Source organism: Balaenoptera ricei, chromosome 13, assembly GCF_028023285.1.
Source record: "Balaenoptera ricei isolate mBalRic1 chromosome 13, mBalRic1.hap2, whole genome shotgun sequence".
Classification (NCBI taxonomy): Eukaryota; Metazoa; Chordata; class Mammalia; order Artiodactyla; family Balaenopteridae; genus Balaenoptera; species Balaenoptera ricei.
The window spans coordinates 60,622,715-60,637,421 of record NC_082651.1 but is presented as its reverse complement, the minus strand read 5'-3'; the positions used below and the strand labels follow the sequence as shown (position 1 = coordinate 60,637,421).

The window sequence follows — 14,707 nt, the reverse complement described above, 5'->3', positions numbered from 1 at the left end:
TATAGCTATTCATTCAATCTTTAAAAAGCTACTTTATACCAAACCAAACCATTTTAAAGATTCATTCAATCTTTAAAAAGCTACTTTATATCAAACCATTGCACACAATGCAGTGTGCAAATACAGAACTTAATTAAAATACTATATATAAAATATTAACAGCTGCAGTTATTAAAATTACATTAAACTCCCTTGAGCTAGGCCAACATAAGGAGCTCTTTTTTTTTTTCAATTTAGTAAAGGCAGAATTTGGTTTAGTGAATGAGCATTGGTTTTTATACTGTTTGTTCCAATTCACTAATCTGAAATCATAATCAAATAAAAGTACTTTACCATCAAAACACAACCAAGCATACTAAATCTTTCCATTGGATTCTGACAAAAATCCCACATTTTGTTTATCTTCTTTCTTACTGCAAATAACACTTTCTTAAGGCATCTCTTTCTTCTTCCCATCCAGCACTGAACTTTGTACATTAAAGTTGATATTTTCTGCTCTGACCTTTTCCAATGAGGGTATAAACAGGGCAGTTAATAAACTTTTGGTTATTTGGATGAATTAAAGAGCTCAAACAGCAAAAGTAGATTTTCCTGGGCTAGAGGATTAAGGTATTTATCTGATCCTTTTTGTAATAGGTCATCCAAGGAACTTGGGAAACGAATTAATTGCACCACCACTTAAGACTGGCAAGAAATATCCAGGTATAAATCATCATTATCAAATGAATAATGAATGGTTTTATTTTCCTTTTTATATCATTTTGCATTTACTAAAATTTTGACATTAACCATGTATTTATTTCTTCATATAGTTAGAAAATACCTCATTGATCTAAAGTGTAGTATTTTTTGCCCCTCTGAACTTCCAAAAGATATCCACTTAATCAGTTATGTTTTAAATTGCTGTAAAGTCTGACTAAAATTATATATATTCTTAAAAGTCATTTTCAAAATTTTAGTCTAGATGTATTTTAAGTCAAGTGATAACATCCATAAGTTAATATTTCAAAACACAAGATTAGACCATGTTCCCATCCTCCTTTTAAGTCTTCTGTCTGAAGGTTCTTAAGTAGCAAATTAACTGCTAACTCTGGCAGAAACAGGCTGGGGGAAGCCAAAGGGAGGCCCTCTACTGCCATATTTCTGTATTCCTATCAATGAACTCCTCTCAGCTTAAAACAGAAAAACAAAGAGGAATCCAGTTACTAATGGAATCAGTATAGTACAACAGACCAAAAAAAAAAAAAATCTTTTACTGTCTACTCTCAGTTATCTAAGATACTGGAGAAAAATGACAACATAGCACAGATTGCACAGAATGGTAACTAATCTTCCTTTTGAACAACTTTAGGGAAATGAAAGAATGTAGGGAGACCAAGTTTCCAGAGAGGGATGAGTCAGAAACAGAATCTCCAAGATATCTTGGGGATCAGAGTAATAGGTTCTGACTGTCCTTCAACTCTCCACCCTCACCCCTAGCTCCCTCCCAATTTTCATGCATTTCATCTCTGTTTTAGTGGGCAAAAAAGATATTTTTAGGACGGCAAACACGATCTTCTTGATCAATAAACAGGAAAAGAAGGCATGAATAATTGTAAAATAGGAAACTGCTCTGCTGCAGAGAAGCCAGAAATAAACAAGTGACACAGCAATCTGTGAAAGGAGTGCGAGAAGGAGAGCTCACCCCAGGGCTTCAGCATGGCCCTTCTAAACTAGGATGGTAATTACAGATTCTTGGATCTGAAAGAAGCACTTGGTATCATCTGATCTGTGGTTCCCAAATTTGGCTGATCGTCAAGTCCCCCAGAAAGTTTTGCAAAAATATAGTATGCTAGTCCCCATCGCTGTTGAACCCCTGTCACTGGGTCTAGGATCCACTGAATACTGGGTCCTTCCCAACATGCTTTACGAAGAAAGAAATCCAGGTCCATTAAAAAATGCCTAGGCCAAGCTTACCCTGGTATTTAGTGGAAAATCCAGAGTGAATGGTATAGTACAAGAGCAAATAAGGGAGTGGGGGGAGAGAGGGGAGGAGAGTGGCCAGGTTTAAATTCAGCCGTCTTCAATTATAAGAAGATAACTTGATTTGTAAGTGAGAAGGACAATCAGCATGAAAGCACAGGGTGAAGAAAGTAAAAGACATAATACATAGTTTTAGACCTGAAACAAATGGCTTCTCTCTCTCTCTCCCTCTCTCGCTCTCTGGGTTTCCACAAATGCTATTTCCTTTGCCTGGATAATTCTTGCCCCCACAGACCTCATGCTGCTCAACTCCCTAAGCCCCCTAATCTACTTCCACATTTCAGAGTAAGTAAACGTTGTTTCTTCAGGCCTTCACTACAATCATCCTCTCCTTCCCCCACCTCACATGCACGGTTCCAGAAAAAAAAGTGCAGCAAAAGGAAGCCAGAGAAATGAATTCCTGTTGGTGGAATTCCAAACCTCTTTCATCAGAAAGGGAAGCTATTTGGAAGGCAGAGGAGTTTTGCCTGCATCCTTGAAATCCTACTGTATTGACTAAAGTGTTTTTGATACCATAGACCCACCTTGGATAAAAAAGTGTACTCTATTAAACTAAGGATTTTATATATGAATCATTGAAATTTTTTTCATATTTTATATTTGCCACTTCAAGCACCTCCAAACATCCAATGATACAAGAGATCATTGGGAACACAAGAACACTGAATTTTGTCATTTGCAAATTCAAGATGAAATTTCTTGCAAGATTTGGCACTTGATTATCCATTTAATGTTCATTTAAGAAGCTATTCTAGAAGCCATTTGAGCATTTGGGGTTTGATGCCCAACTATGATGATTAATTAGCTCCTTCTGATTCTTTTATGATGTGAAACAGAAATAATAACAATTTCCTTTACCCTAAAGACAGAAATGCAAGAACTCTTTAATATGTCTTGGTTTTAATTCCTTAGGAGTGGTGTTCCAGCAGATAAACAGCATAAAAAATGATAAATTACCTGACCGTCCGTCTCTTTGGAAGTCCACATGATACCATTCTCCATCATTCACCTTCTTCTGCAGGGCTTTGATTTTGATTGTACCTGACCCCATGTCTAGGAGGAGGTAGAGGTGGCCATCCAGCATCTCAATAGCAAAGAAGTCAACCTTTATCATCTGTGGGTGCTTGGCATCTTTTTGGTGCCGTGGTTTGCCATGACTAAATAAAATGAGGCCGTTTGGCTCTGTTGTGCGGAAATCAAATGATATGGAGCCTGTTTTCTTTGCATTCCATTTAGGCAAAGAGATGAAAGATTCTGGGGTTTCAAAGGTGATTGGGTCCAAAGTTGCAACATTCTCACATTTAAAGGCCACCACTCCATGAATCTTCATCTTCGGGTCTCCTTGCTTGGCAAGTCGAGATAATTCCAGCCTTACATCATTATTTTTATACACAACCTGTAGGCAGAGGATAGCAGTGAGAAACTGGGCCCATATTTTAATGTTTCAAACTTGTCATCAGTTCATGTAATTTCCAAGTAGATTATGAAAAGACATACAATGTTTAGTGCCTTTTGATGTATAAGACAGCTTTTTCAGCCAAATAAAATCCAGGTATCAATTTATTGAACATAACTATTCTAATCTAATTTCATTCAAATAATGTGTACACACACACACACACAAAGTACCTGTAGTTAACTCAAATAACTTGAATAAATCTGCACAGAACTTTCATTATTCCAAGCATGTGTAGAACCATTTGCTTTTGTTAGCTGGCTATTATGCTTTGTTTATTAAATATAAGTACTGAGGTTTTTCAGTTTTGCCATCACTAAAATATTTGAAATTAGATACTTTTGTATACCAGTAACCTAAAATACAGGATCTCTTCTATGGTCTATATATCTATGGTGCATATTAACTTTGTAAAATAATCACAAGTTGAGGTGAAAAACATCCTGAATTTTCTCAGAAAAATCATAAAATATGACTAAGATACAGAAGCTCTCTCTTGCCCTGCCCTGCATTAGTAACTGTTTGAATAATGTTAGCTAACTCTGGAACTTGGTGTTTATCCTAAATCCATTCAATCTATATACTAATGTTCCATTTCACTTTTAATGTATACAAATGTGGAACAAAGTTTGTCCTGTACCCTCATTTCCAAAGGCACTTCATCTAAAGTGGCTGGGTAGTTCTCATTGCTTGTTAATAGTCCTAGGGCTTTTGGGGGACTCCAAATAGCACTTTGGACAAATCCACTGGCAGGGCTCACAATATCATGCATCTGCTGTCACATCACCTTAATAAATCCGTAGCTATTTTAACATAGAGATTCATACCCTTTCTCTACAAAATCCATACCATGGATAATTACATTTCCAAAAGATATGTCATACAGACTTAAGGATAAATTAGTTATCTATGTCCAGATAACTAACTATCTAAATTCTTTTACGAAGGCACTCGAAATTTCACAGCAGCCAACACTGTCAGTTTCTAAATTCATTTATCCATGTATAAAAATATACTTGCATAACAGAAAAAATAAGCCTGTGTCTGATTAGTGCTATCAAGTTAACCAGGTCAAGACAGCTGTTATTTCTTCCAAACCCATGACCAATTGAGCCAATAGTGTGGCTGATTAATTTCCTGATAGGATTTGTTAATGGATACTTTATTTTTTAGAGTGATTAAGAGTGCAAGCTCTGGTATCAGACTCCCTGAGCTCAAGTTCCAGCTCCAGCACTACATAACTGTATGATCTCTAAGCTTTGTTTATAGAGACACTATATTTTACAGGATGGTTATAATGATTACAGAAGAAAATGCATGTGAGAAAATCTACATGGCAAACAATCCAATGCCAAGCACATAGTAAGATTTCAATAAACATCAACTACATCAAACTGCATGATAATAAATATCATCATCTCTTTATTATCATCTAGGAGACACAGAGATATTAGTTCTAAATTAATCCATTATGAGAAAATGTTTAGAAATTAAGCACACTCATATAATTGGTGTTTTTTACATGATTTGTGCCAACTAAATAAATCACATCTTTCCAATGCTAGTCCTGGTGTTTCAGTTTACCTTTATCTTGAAGAAGGATTATTATAAAGAATACCATATCCCTTATTCTTTGAACAAATATGTATAAAGGTTTAACAAGCATCTATTGACAACAAAAGAAGGGAAAATGAACTCAAGCAATAACAAAAAGGAATTAGATTAATTCTTAAACATACTTCCTAGAAAAGAGAAAGAGCTATTAAGCCTTGGGAAAGTTGATTTAGGATTGTCTTTCTTTGGGAATCTTCAGTAGTGGATAAAATGCTTTTCATGGATGACTTTCCAAGTTTTATAACCTCTCACCATGATTTTTGAGCTACCTAAACCTGTATATTTGTTTTCATCTTTTCCTGGTGATTTATATTTTAATATATGGATATTCCTTTGACGTAGGTATTAATCAGGAATGAGTATTTTCTGACCCAAATGATGCAGATAGTAATGCTGATCAATGCTAACACATCACCATGAAATAGAACCACAGCAATGGAATTGGATGCTTCTGACATGAGCAAGTAGATATAAGGCAGGATCTATTGTCTCATGAGTCCCACATCAGCTACCAAAAAGTTGAAAAAATGTAGGGCTAGGGCACTTGTAGGTGAGAATTTCAGTGAGAGATTTATAATCTCATGAGTGAATTGGGTTCCCTGGTGATTCAGTGAGGTTCAGGGAGATGGAGAAGAAACGTAAGGATTCCCTAGATCACAATACTTAGGGTGAGCCACGCACCACCCCCTCACCCCAAAAAGGGAGTATGAATCTCCACTAGAATATATGCTTTATGCAGGCAAAAACCTTACAACAAGATCAGTGCCTGGCACAGAGCGGACACTCAATAAATACTTGCTGAGAGTTGAATAACATTCTTTCTTCACTTTTTTTAAACCTAGTTCCCAGATTATAGACTATTATTAATAACAATATTTACAAATATAGTTAAAATATAACAGAATGCAGTATTGTGGACCCATCTCATAACCTAGCTATAATTTTTAGCTAATTTCTCTAGGAAAATGTGGAAACTTATGTACAAATGGCACGTTGACCTATCACCTTCAAACTCATTTTATGGGGTGTAAACTGCTTTTAGAGTAAAAACACCTGATTTAAAATTCTCCAGGGGTAGAATAATTTTCATAGAAGAACTATCTTGAGGAGAAGCACAGTGTGGTTTTTTTTCTTATTTTGTATTCTTTGAAAGGCAACTCTAGAAGACAGAAAGGCGATATTGGATAGGCAGGCTGATAGCTCTCAGATCTACACAACTGCGTCAGCTGACCCAGATTTCATAATCACTCTACTTTTCTAAAGTTAGACTTATTCTTAATATGACCTGAATATAGTTCAATTATAATAACAAGGAGTAGCCAGTAAGCACGCCAAATCTTTTTTTTTTTGCTTCTGAGATAATATGGTTTTCAATCATATATAATTATTCATATTCATTCATATTTATGTTAAAAATTGTAATTTATTTAATAGTTTCAACTTTCAACAAATCTCCTTACACTTTATCATCTTAACAATTGGTGGTATTATTGCACACCTATTTGGATCTTTTTATGGAATCAATATTTCTTTGTGGATACTGATTTTCAGTTTCTTTGAAGAGTAATTCAAAATGTTGAATTTCACTTCCCTGCTTCATGAAATTATATCATAAATCCCAAAGGAATAGAAACATAAAAGGGGTCTTGGGTTTTTTGTTATTTATTTGCTGGGTTTCGTTTGTTATCTTTTAGCTGCCATACAATTTCCACACATTGCTATGATGATCTTTTCCCTTTCTTCCAACATTTGTTAGAATTTTCAAAATGTCACTCACACTTAAATGGGCAAGAAAAGGAGAAGTATGTTTGTGTTTTTATATGCCTAGGCTGGAAATCTGAGGTAAACAGTCACTGAGTATTTTATTTGATCTTGATAATAGTCCTAAAAAGGCAGGGGGTGTAAATAGGCTAAAGAACAGAAGTTTGGTAGTCTGGATACAGACTTACCCTAATCACAAAGCTTTTACCTAAGTCAGGCTGCCTAATCTCTCTCTGTCTCAGTTTCTTAATTTCTAAAACAGACATCTAAAAAGGAAAGGCATGTCAAATCCATAAATCCTTGAGCTTTTTTCCCCTCAATCTCTGTGATTTGGGGAAGAGGTAAAAGATGCCCTTTTGTTCCTTCTCTTTGTCTGGCTTTTTCCAGTTGTGGTTTTGATGCCAGGATATCATTCCCTATTCTGAGATGTATTGAAACCCCTATTCCATTAGTAAAGAGAATGTTCACCACATCTTCAGGTACACAGACATGCCTCAGGGATTATATCTATCTAAGGTTTGTACAGATGGTATTGAAGAACTGGTGGCTGATAGATAAATCTCTTTCCACAGGAGGTAAGTGTGTGTGAAATAAGCAGATCAGTAGGAAAATATTTGCCACTCAGATCATGACCTTTGTTGTTGTTGTTATCAATATGTTTTAGCTTAGAAGTCTTAATGGGGCTCTTGAATTAATTAAGTTAATTAACAGGCATTGATCAAGACTTTTCATATGTTAACTATGAGAGTAGGAGGGGTGGTAAAATAGGTGCTGAAGTCAGAGTCGAAGTTCTATGCAGAGATCTTGACTCCAACATGACCCTCCCTGAGAGAACATGAATGACTCCTTTTAATCTGAGCCTTGGTTTTCTCTTTCATTCTTGGAAGCAATCACAAGTGAGGCCTAAGAATCTGGTTCTCAAGTCAGCCTTCAGAGAGAATTCCAGCTCACCCTCTTGCAATCCTGTGACTTTGTGGAAGTCCTTCAACCTTGCAAAGGCTCAGTATTATATGTAAAATGGGATAATAATATCTACCACATTCGGGTTATCGTAAAAAATGAATAACAGTTCAGTTAAAGTGCTAAGAACAGGACCTGGCACAGAGTAAGCACTCAAGTAAATAGTAGTTGCTCTTATTAATGTGGTTGTTATCATTATGAATAACAATATTATCATTCTTACAGTGAATTAATGGAGTTGTACAATCTAAATGTTATAACAAGGGTAACAGCTAACAAGGCACATGGTAGATGATTGGTCAGTGTATTAAAGTAATTAATAGAGCTGCAAACAGTAGGATCAAAGAGATCAAAGCAGATTAGGACTTTCTTTTTTATTCTGATAGCCCTATTGTAGTTTGAAGTACAGTGAAGGCTTTCTTTGCGCATGAGGTTTCTCAGCCAGAAAATATATACAGGAAGCTGGTGATCCTGAGAGTTTCACTTTCACTCGTGAGAGAGGTTTTATGTCATCAAACAACAACTACCCACCCCAACACTTCAAGAAGAATCAATTCCGATTTATGGAGGGTTTACTTTCTGCCAGGCTATGTTACAAGATACTTATACATATTATATGTTTACTCCTCACAAGCAACCTAGGAAATAGGTAACATTATCCTATTTTATCAGTAAATGTGTACAGAGATCACTGAATGTCTTTCATCATGACGCTGTCTAATACTCCTTTTGAATATCTAATGACGTTAACTTCAAACTTTGTTTTTGTCTCAGCAGGAAATTTCACTTAGTTTTTGATAGCAGTTGCTAAGTAGGAGATTGACAATCAAACAGCTATTTGCCACCATGCAAAAGAATGACCCTGTTATAAATTACATGGACTGTTCTAAAAAAAACCCAGCACTTTCTTTCCATTTGTCCTGATTAAAATATCTCTAAATGAATCAAATATCACAATTAAGCAGAGGAATTTTTTCATGTGACTATTGATTAAAACGTCTTTTCAAGCCCAGTTTAGGCAGAGGGGCTTATTTCTCTGTTTCCAGGACTATAATGTCTTTTTAAACAGGTATGTCATTTAGGATATTATATATACAAATATGTATACCTATGTAGACGCACAGTCCTCCCTTGGCGTCTGTGGCAGGACACTCCCACCTTACCCCATATCAAAATCCGCAGGTGCTCAAGTCTCTTATGTAAAATGGCATAGTATTTGCATATAACTTACATACATCCTCCCATATACTTTAAATCATCTCTAGATTACTTGTAATACCTGATACAATGTAAATGCTATGCAAATAGTTGCCAGTGCATGGCAAATTCAAGTTTTGCTTTTTGGAACTTTCTGGTATTTTTTTTTCCCTGAATATTTTCCATTCTTGGTTTGTTGAATCTGCGGATGCAGAACCCACAGATAGGGAGGACAGACTATATTCTAAAAGTCCAGGAGGTTTAAGAATTAATTTAAGGAGACTGTTTTAGTTTTACTTTTTATTTGTTTTATTTTATTTTTTTATTTATGGCTGTGTTGGGTCTTCGTTTCTGTGCGAGGGCTTTCTCTATTTGCGGCAAGTGGGGGCCACTCTTCATCGCAGTGCACGGGCCTCTCAGTATCGCGGCCTCTCTTGTTGCGGAGCACAGGCTCCAGACGCGCAGGCTCAGTAATTGTGGCTCACAGGCCCAGCTGCTCTGCAGCATGTGGGATCTTCCCAGACCAGGGCTCGAACCCGTGTCCCCTGCATTGGCAGGCAGATTCTCAACCACTGCGCCACCAGGGAAGCCCTTTTTATTTGTTTTAAATGCACTTAATGCTTTTATTCTATTAAGAAAAAGTCAGAATATTTCAAACATCCAAATTTAATTCTTCTTTTTTCCTATCTGTGATCTGTCTATGTACCATCTATTTAAGATGGTATTTGCTCATTTCAAAATACAACCAAGAGTTAGCCAGTAAGTGAACAGTATAAGGACCACTCAGGCAAGTAGGAAGTAATGGCATTTGTTTTGCCATGACCTAGATAAGAAGCAGCTGGGAAAAGGACATAAACTGCATCACAACTTTCATCCCTAACATTAACTTATTTATTATTTTGAAATGATTTTTCAAACCCCACACTTCTAATTTAATCAGGTAAGTACTTGTTAGGTAAGGTACTGAAGAAAATGCAATTTTAATCACTTCCCTGTGCACATGCTCAGTCCAATAAAATATGGACCACTGAGAATACACCAGCTTAATTTCTCTTGAATATTTGCTATATATGTATGTGTAAACTATATGTGGATACAGACACATACACACACAGAGTTTACACATTTCCCAATGTAAATGTGTTTAAATGTAATACATGTCAAACCTGCTATCACTAATGTTCAGAAAAAAAATACACGTATATTAGAATAGATTGTACATCTCTAGATAGATAAGTAGACAATACATATGTATATATACCATATACACACCAAAATATAAACATGCATATATTTATATACGTTAAACACATGTATATTAAACACAAATATATTTATATATTAGATACAAATATTTAATAATTTCAGAAATTAGAGAGTTCTTGGCTAAAATATATAAATGGTCTTACTCAATGGCTAGGGTCAAAAATGTCTTGGCTAAAAACAAATTTTAGCCCTTATAAGCTTCGCACATTCCAAAGGAAGGGCTAGCAGCCAAAGAAAAAACCAAAAAAAGTCTTTTACGATTAAGATTAAAAAAATTAAACAGACTTTCCTTAGTGTTCCTGCCACCATGAAGAGATAATTATAAAAGCAGAGAAGAGGCAAGGGGCGTGATGATCACATTGTTTTAATCGTTGTACTCATTATTGTCCTATCATCTACCCGAGATCAAGTTTCTTATGCTAGTTACTTTCTTACACTGAGAGCCTAGCACAGAACTTGCTTATAATAAAAAGGTCAAAAAAAAAAAAAGTTTGTTGAACTTAACTCATCAAGGGACTAATAGGATTTTAGAATTTCTGAGAATGTCACACCACAGAAGTTTTCATATTTAATTTGAATATGTCCATTGAGGCAGATATGCATCCAGGTGCAGGGACTTATGTATTTGGAGTGGATCAGAGAAAGGGTAGAAATGAGAAGGAAAGTGTAGGAGATGTACAAGCCCTGTACAAAGTAGCTCAATACCTCTTTAAAAAGAAGACAGCATTGAGGAAACTCAATCTTAAGGAGATTTACATAAGGCATTTTGAAAGATAAGAAAGGTTTTTGGGGGGGGAGGAGTTGGTGGTTTTTGTCTCATTATCTAATTCTATTTAGAGATTATGTGCAGATAAAATGTTCAACTGAATTGAAATTTTCCCCATACCAAAATGCATTTTTTATAATATAATAATAAACTAATTATGGAACATGAAAACAGACACCAGTAACATCATTTCTCAATAAAGGTGTATGACATTTAATTTGACACCAAAAATTAGTTGAAATTTAAAGAGAAAAAATATTTCATTTAAGCAATATAGGGAAATAAATATTTTTTTGTTTAGTTCCAATTAAACATGACCAAATACATCTTATTCATAAAAAGGAGAAGAAAAAGGAAAAGAAAAACCCTCTTGCTTGTCCTTCCCTCATTCCACCATCAGTGAACTGCCTCAAGTCGGCAGACAACACTGGGTACCATCTGTACAAGTTAACCTAGGAGCTAAAAGACTGCATTGTCCCTGGGGTAACAGCTCTATTTAATGAAGCTTTCAGTGGCATATGGGTGTGTGGCAAAAGAACTTGAGTTCCATTAAATAAGAATATCTCTTCTTCTCACATTAAATATGCAATAAATCAGTAATGCCTTTTGGGAAAAAATATATATGTATACAGCAAAAATGAACAATGATTGTCAGTAATGTGAGATTTGAGATGCTGACTCAAAAAAAAAAAAAGGTTGAAAACTAGATCAATTCTCTTTTGCAGATGAGTAAGATGAAGCTGAGATAAGCTAAGGAACTGTTCCAGTGGGCATCAAGCTCTGATCATGAACAAGTATTGGGGACTTCACTGTTCAGGACTCTTTCAAAAACCTCTGCTAAAAAAATTAAATAAACAGAACAATGAACTATCTCTACTGCAGGCGCAGGATCATCAGAGGCCCTTAAGCAATTACAAATGAAGAGCAGCTGTCTTTTCTGCAACATGGCAGAAAGGGAACCGTAACTGATTTAAAGGCAATTCTAACTTTAAAACTGCCTTAGCTTCACAATAAGCTGCTGCTCAAATATAAAAATAAAAGTCCTGAGGGGAAAACATCTTGCTGTTATTTCCCCCACTAATGGAATTTAGAAAGACACTGAAAAAGTTAACTAGAAACAATAAACTTGCAATGTTTATTGTTTAATGTTATTTTGCAACTAAATGATGAAGATATTTTCAGCATCAGTCTTTCATGATCTTGCAGAATGTAACACACCATAAATTAGGGTTTAAAGCCTCTATTCCAAGCCAGCAGATGCTGCTAATAGGGGCAATGCATGTCTGCTTTATCCAGAAACTTTTAAATCATCTGTTAGTCTCAATGAGGGGAAAGTAACCACTAATTTTTTCCCAAGGGAAACTATCTTCCCATCAACCAAAAATGGTATCTTCAAACTGATTGATAGTAACAAAATGATGGCACCGAATGTTATGTCTAGATTAACCAACTCATGTTCTTTTGCATCTCTAGCCTCATGAGCTCAGTGAAGCTCCCTCCATCATTTAATTTTACATTTTTCTGAGGGGGTGGCCATATGTATAATGTACCATTTAGTATATGTTCTCTATATGCATGAATACCATTTACTATATAGACTCTGTCCTTTCCCCATTGATTCACAACGACATGGTATACCAGTGTATGTTCTTTTGGATATGCCAAAGTTTCAACATCTGAATCTACTATCACTTTTTTTTTTTTTAATTTTTATTGGAGTATAGTTGATGTGCAATGTTGTATTAGTTTCAGGTACACAGCAAAGTGAATCAGTTATACATATACATATATTCACTGTTTTTTAGATTCTTTTCCCATATAGGCCATTACAAGTACTGAGTAGAGTTCCCTGTGCTGTACAGTAGGTCTTTATTAGTTATCTATTTTATATATAGTACTGTGTATATGTCAATCCCAATCTTCCAATTTATCCCTCCCCCTGCCTACCCCTGGTAACTATACATTTGTTTTCTACATCTGTAGTTCTATTTCTGTTTTGTAGATAAGTTCATTTGTACCCTATTTTTAGATTCCACAAATAAGGGATATCATATATTTGTCTTTCTTTGTCTGACTTACTGCACTCAGTATGACAATCTCTAGGTCCATCAATGTTGCTGCAAATGGCATTATTTCCTTCTTTTTTATGGCTGAGTAATATTCCATTATATATATGTACCACATCTTCTTTATCCATTCCTCTGTTGATGGACATCTAGGTTGCTTCCATGTCCTGGCTATTGTAAGTAGTGCTGCAATGAACATTGGGGTGCATGTATCTTTTTGAATTACGGTTTTCTCCAGATATATGCCCACAAGTGAGATTGCTGGATCATATGGGAGCTCTATTTTTAGTTTTTTAAGGAACCTCCATACTGTTCTCCATAATGGTTGTACCAATTTACATTCCCACCAACAGTGTAGGAGGGTAAATTCTTACATATACAAGGTTCTGTTCCTGAGCATCTTATTCTGTTTTTTTGTTTTGTTTGTTTGCTTTAAAATTTATTTATTTATTTATTTTTGGCTGCATTGGGTCTTCGTTGCTGTGCGCAGGCTTTCTCTAGTTGCGGCGAGAGGGGGCTACTCTTCGTTGCAGTGCAAGCGTTTCTCATTGTGGTGGTTTCTCTTGTTGCAGAGCACAGGCTCTAGGAGCGTAGGCTTCAGTAGTTGTGGCTCGCGGGCTCTAGAGCGCAGGCTCAGTAGTTGTGGCTTAGGGGCTTAGTTGCTCCGCGGCATGTGGGATCTGCCTGGACCAGGGGTCGAACCCGGGTCCCCTGCATTAGCAGGCGGATTCTTAACCACTGTGCCACCAGAGCAGTCCCCCATTCTGTTTTATTGATTTTTTTTTCTTGATCCAGTTCCACTTCATTTAATTATCATAGCTTTATAATATGTTCTAATATATCTTATGCCCCTCCTACCAAACCATTTACATTAATTATTCTAATAATGTTTACACATTGTATCATACGGAGGTTCTTGTTTTATGCATGGATAAGATAAATATATACAACAGAACTATTGAGGTTGTTCTGATCTAGCTTTCTAAAATGTAGCAAGTCAAAGCTGGTGGCAAAATTATTCATTCAAACTCACTTAAAGAGACTTGAATAGCAAAAGGAAATTACACCTTGCTTAGAATTACATACCTGTTATTATAATTATTTGTAAAGTTATTATTCATAAGTGATTATAATAATTTTGAGTTTAACATATCAGTGAATCTGGCCTCATGCCAGAAAATTACATTATTTGTTAGCTGGAGGGTAGATATACAACTATAGAGAGAAAATCAGAAAAAAAAAGAAACAGTGAATGCAGTTTGAAGCACACCAATTCTTTCCCAATAATTACAAGGTCCTGGTAGAACTTCTTGCAGTAAAATACCAGGAGTGGGTCACCAGTCCATCAGAGATATTTGGAGGACCATGTGAATGACTATCAGTGCAGGAGAAAGCAAAGTGCCCTCTGGCTCCACTTTAATGTGCCTCTCTTCAAGAAGCAAGGTCATTTGTCCGAAGACACACAACTAGTAAGTATGGAGCCAGTAAGTAGTGGACAAGGCAGAATCTGAATGCCTGTCTCCACAGTCAGGAATATATAATTATTTTGGTTTTCTTTCCATGGGACTGTTTTTATGGTAGTTAAATTCCCTTCAGCAA

At 35.8% G+C, this 14,707-nt stretch overlaps 1 protein-coding gene across 18 annotated transcripts in view; it reads right to left on the bottom strand.

Annotated features, from left to right (window-relative positions):
• Positions 1-14,707, bottom strand: part of NRXN1 (neurexin 1) — a 1,117,469-nt gene that overhangs the window by 616,240 nt on the left and 486,522 nt on the right. For all 18 annotated transcript variants that reach the window (XM_059942818.1, XM_059942803.1, XM_059942804.1 and 15 more), the window contains one exon: positions 2,980-3,418. In XM_059942818.1, coding sequence (XP_059798801.1) covers positions 2,980-3,418 — 439 coding nt within the window. The remainder of the gene's footprint in view (positions 1-2,979; positions 3,419-14,707) is intronic.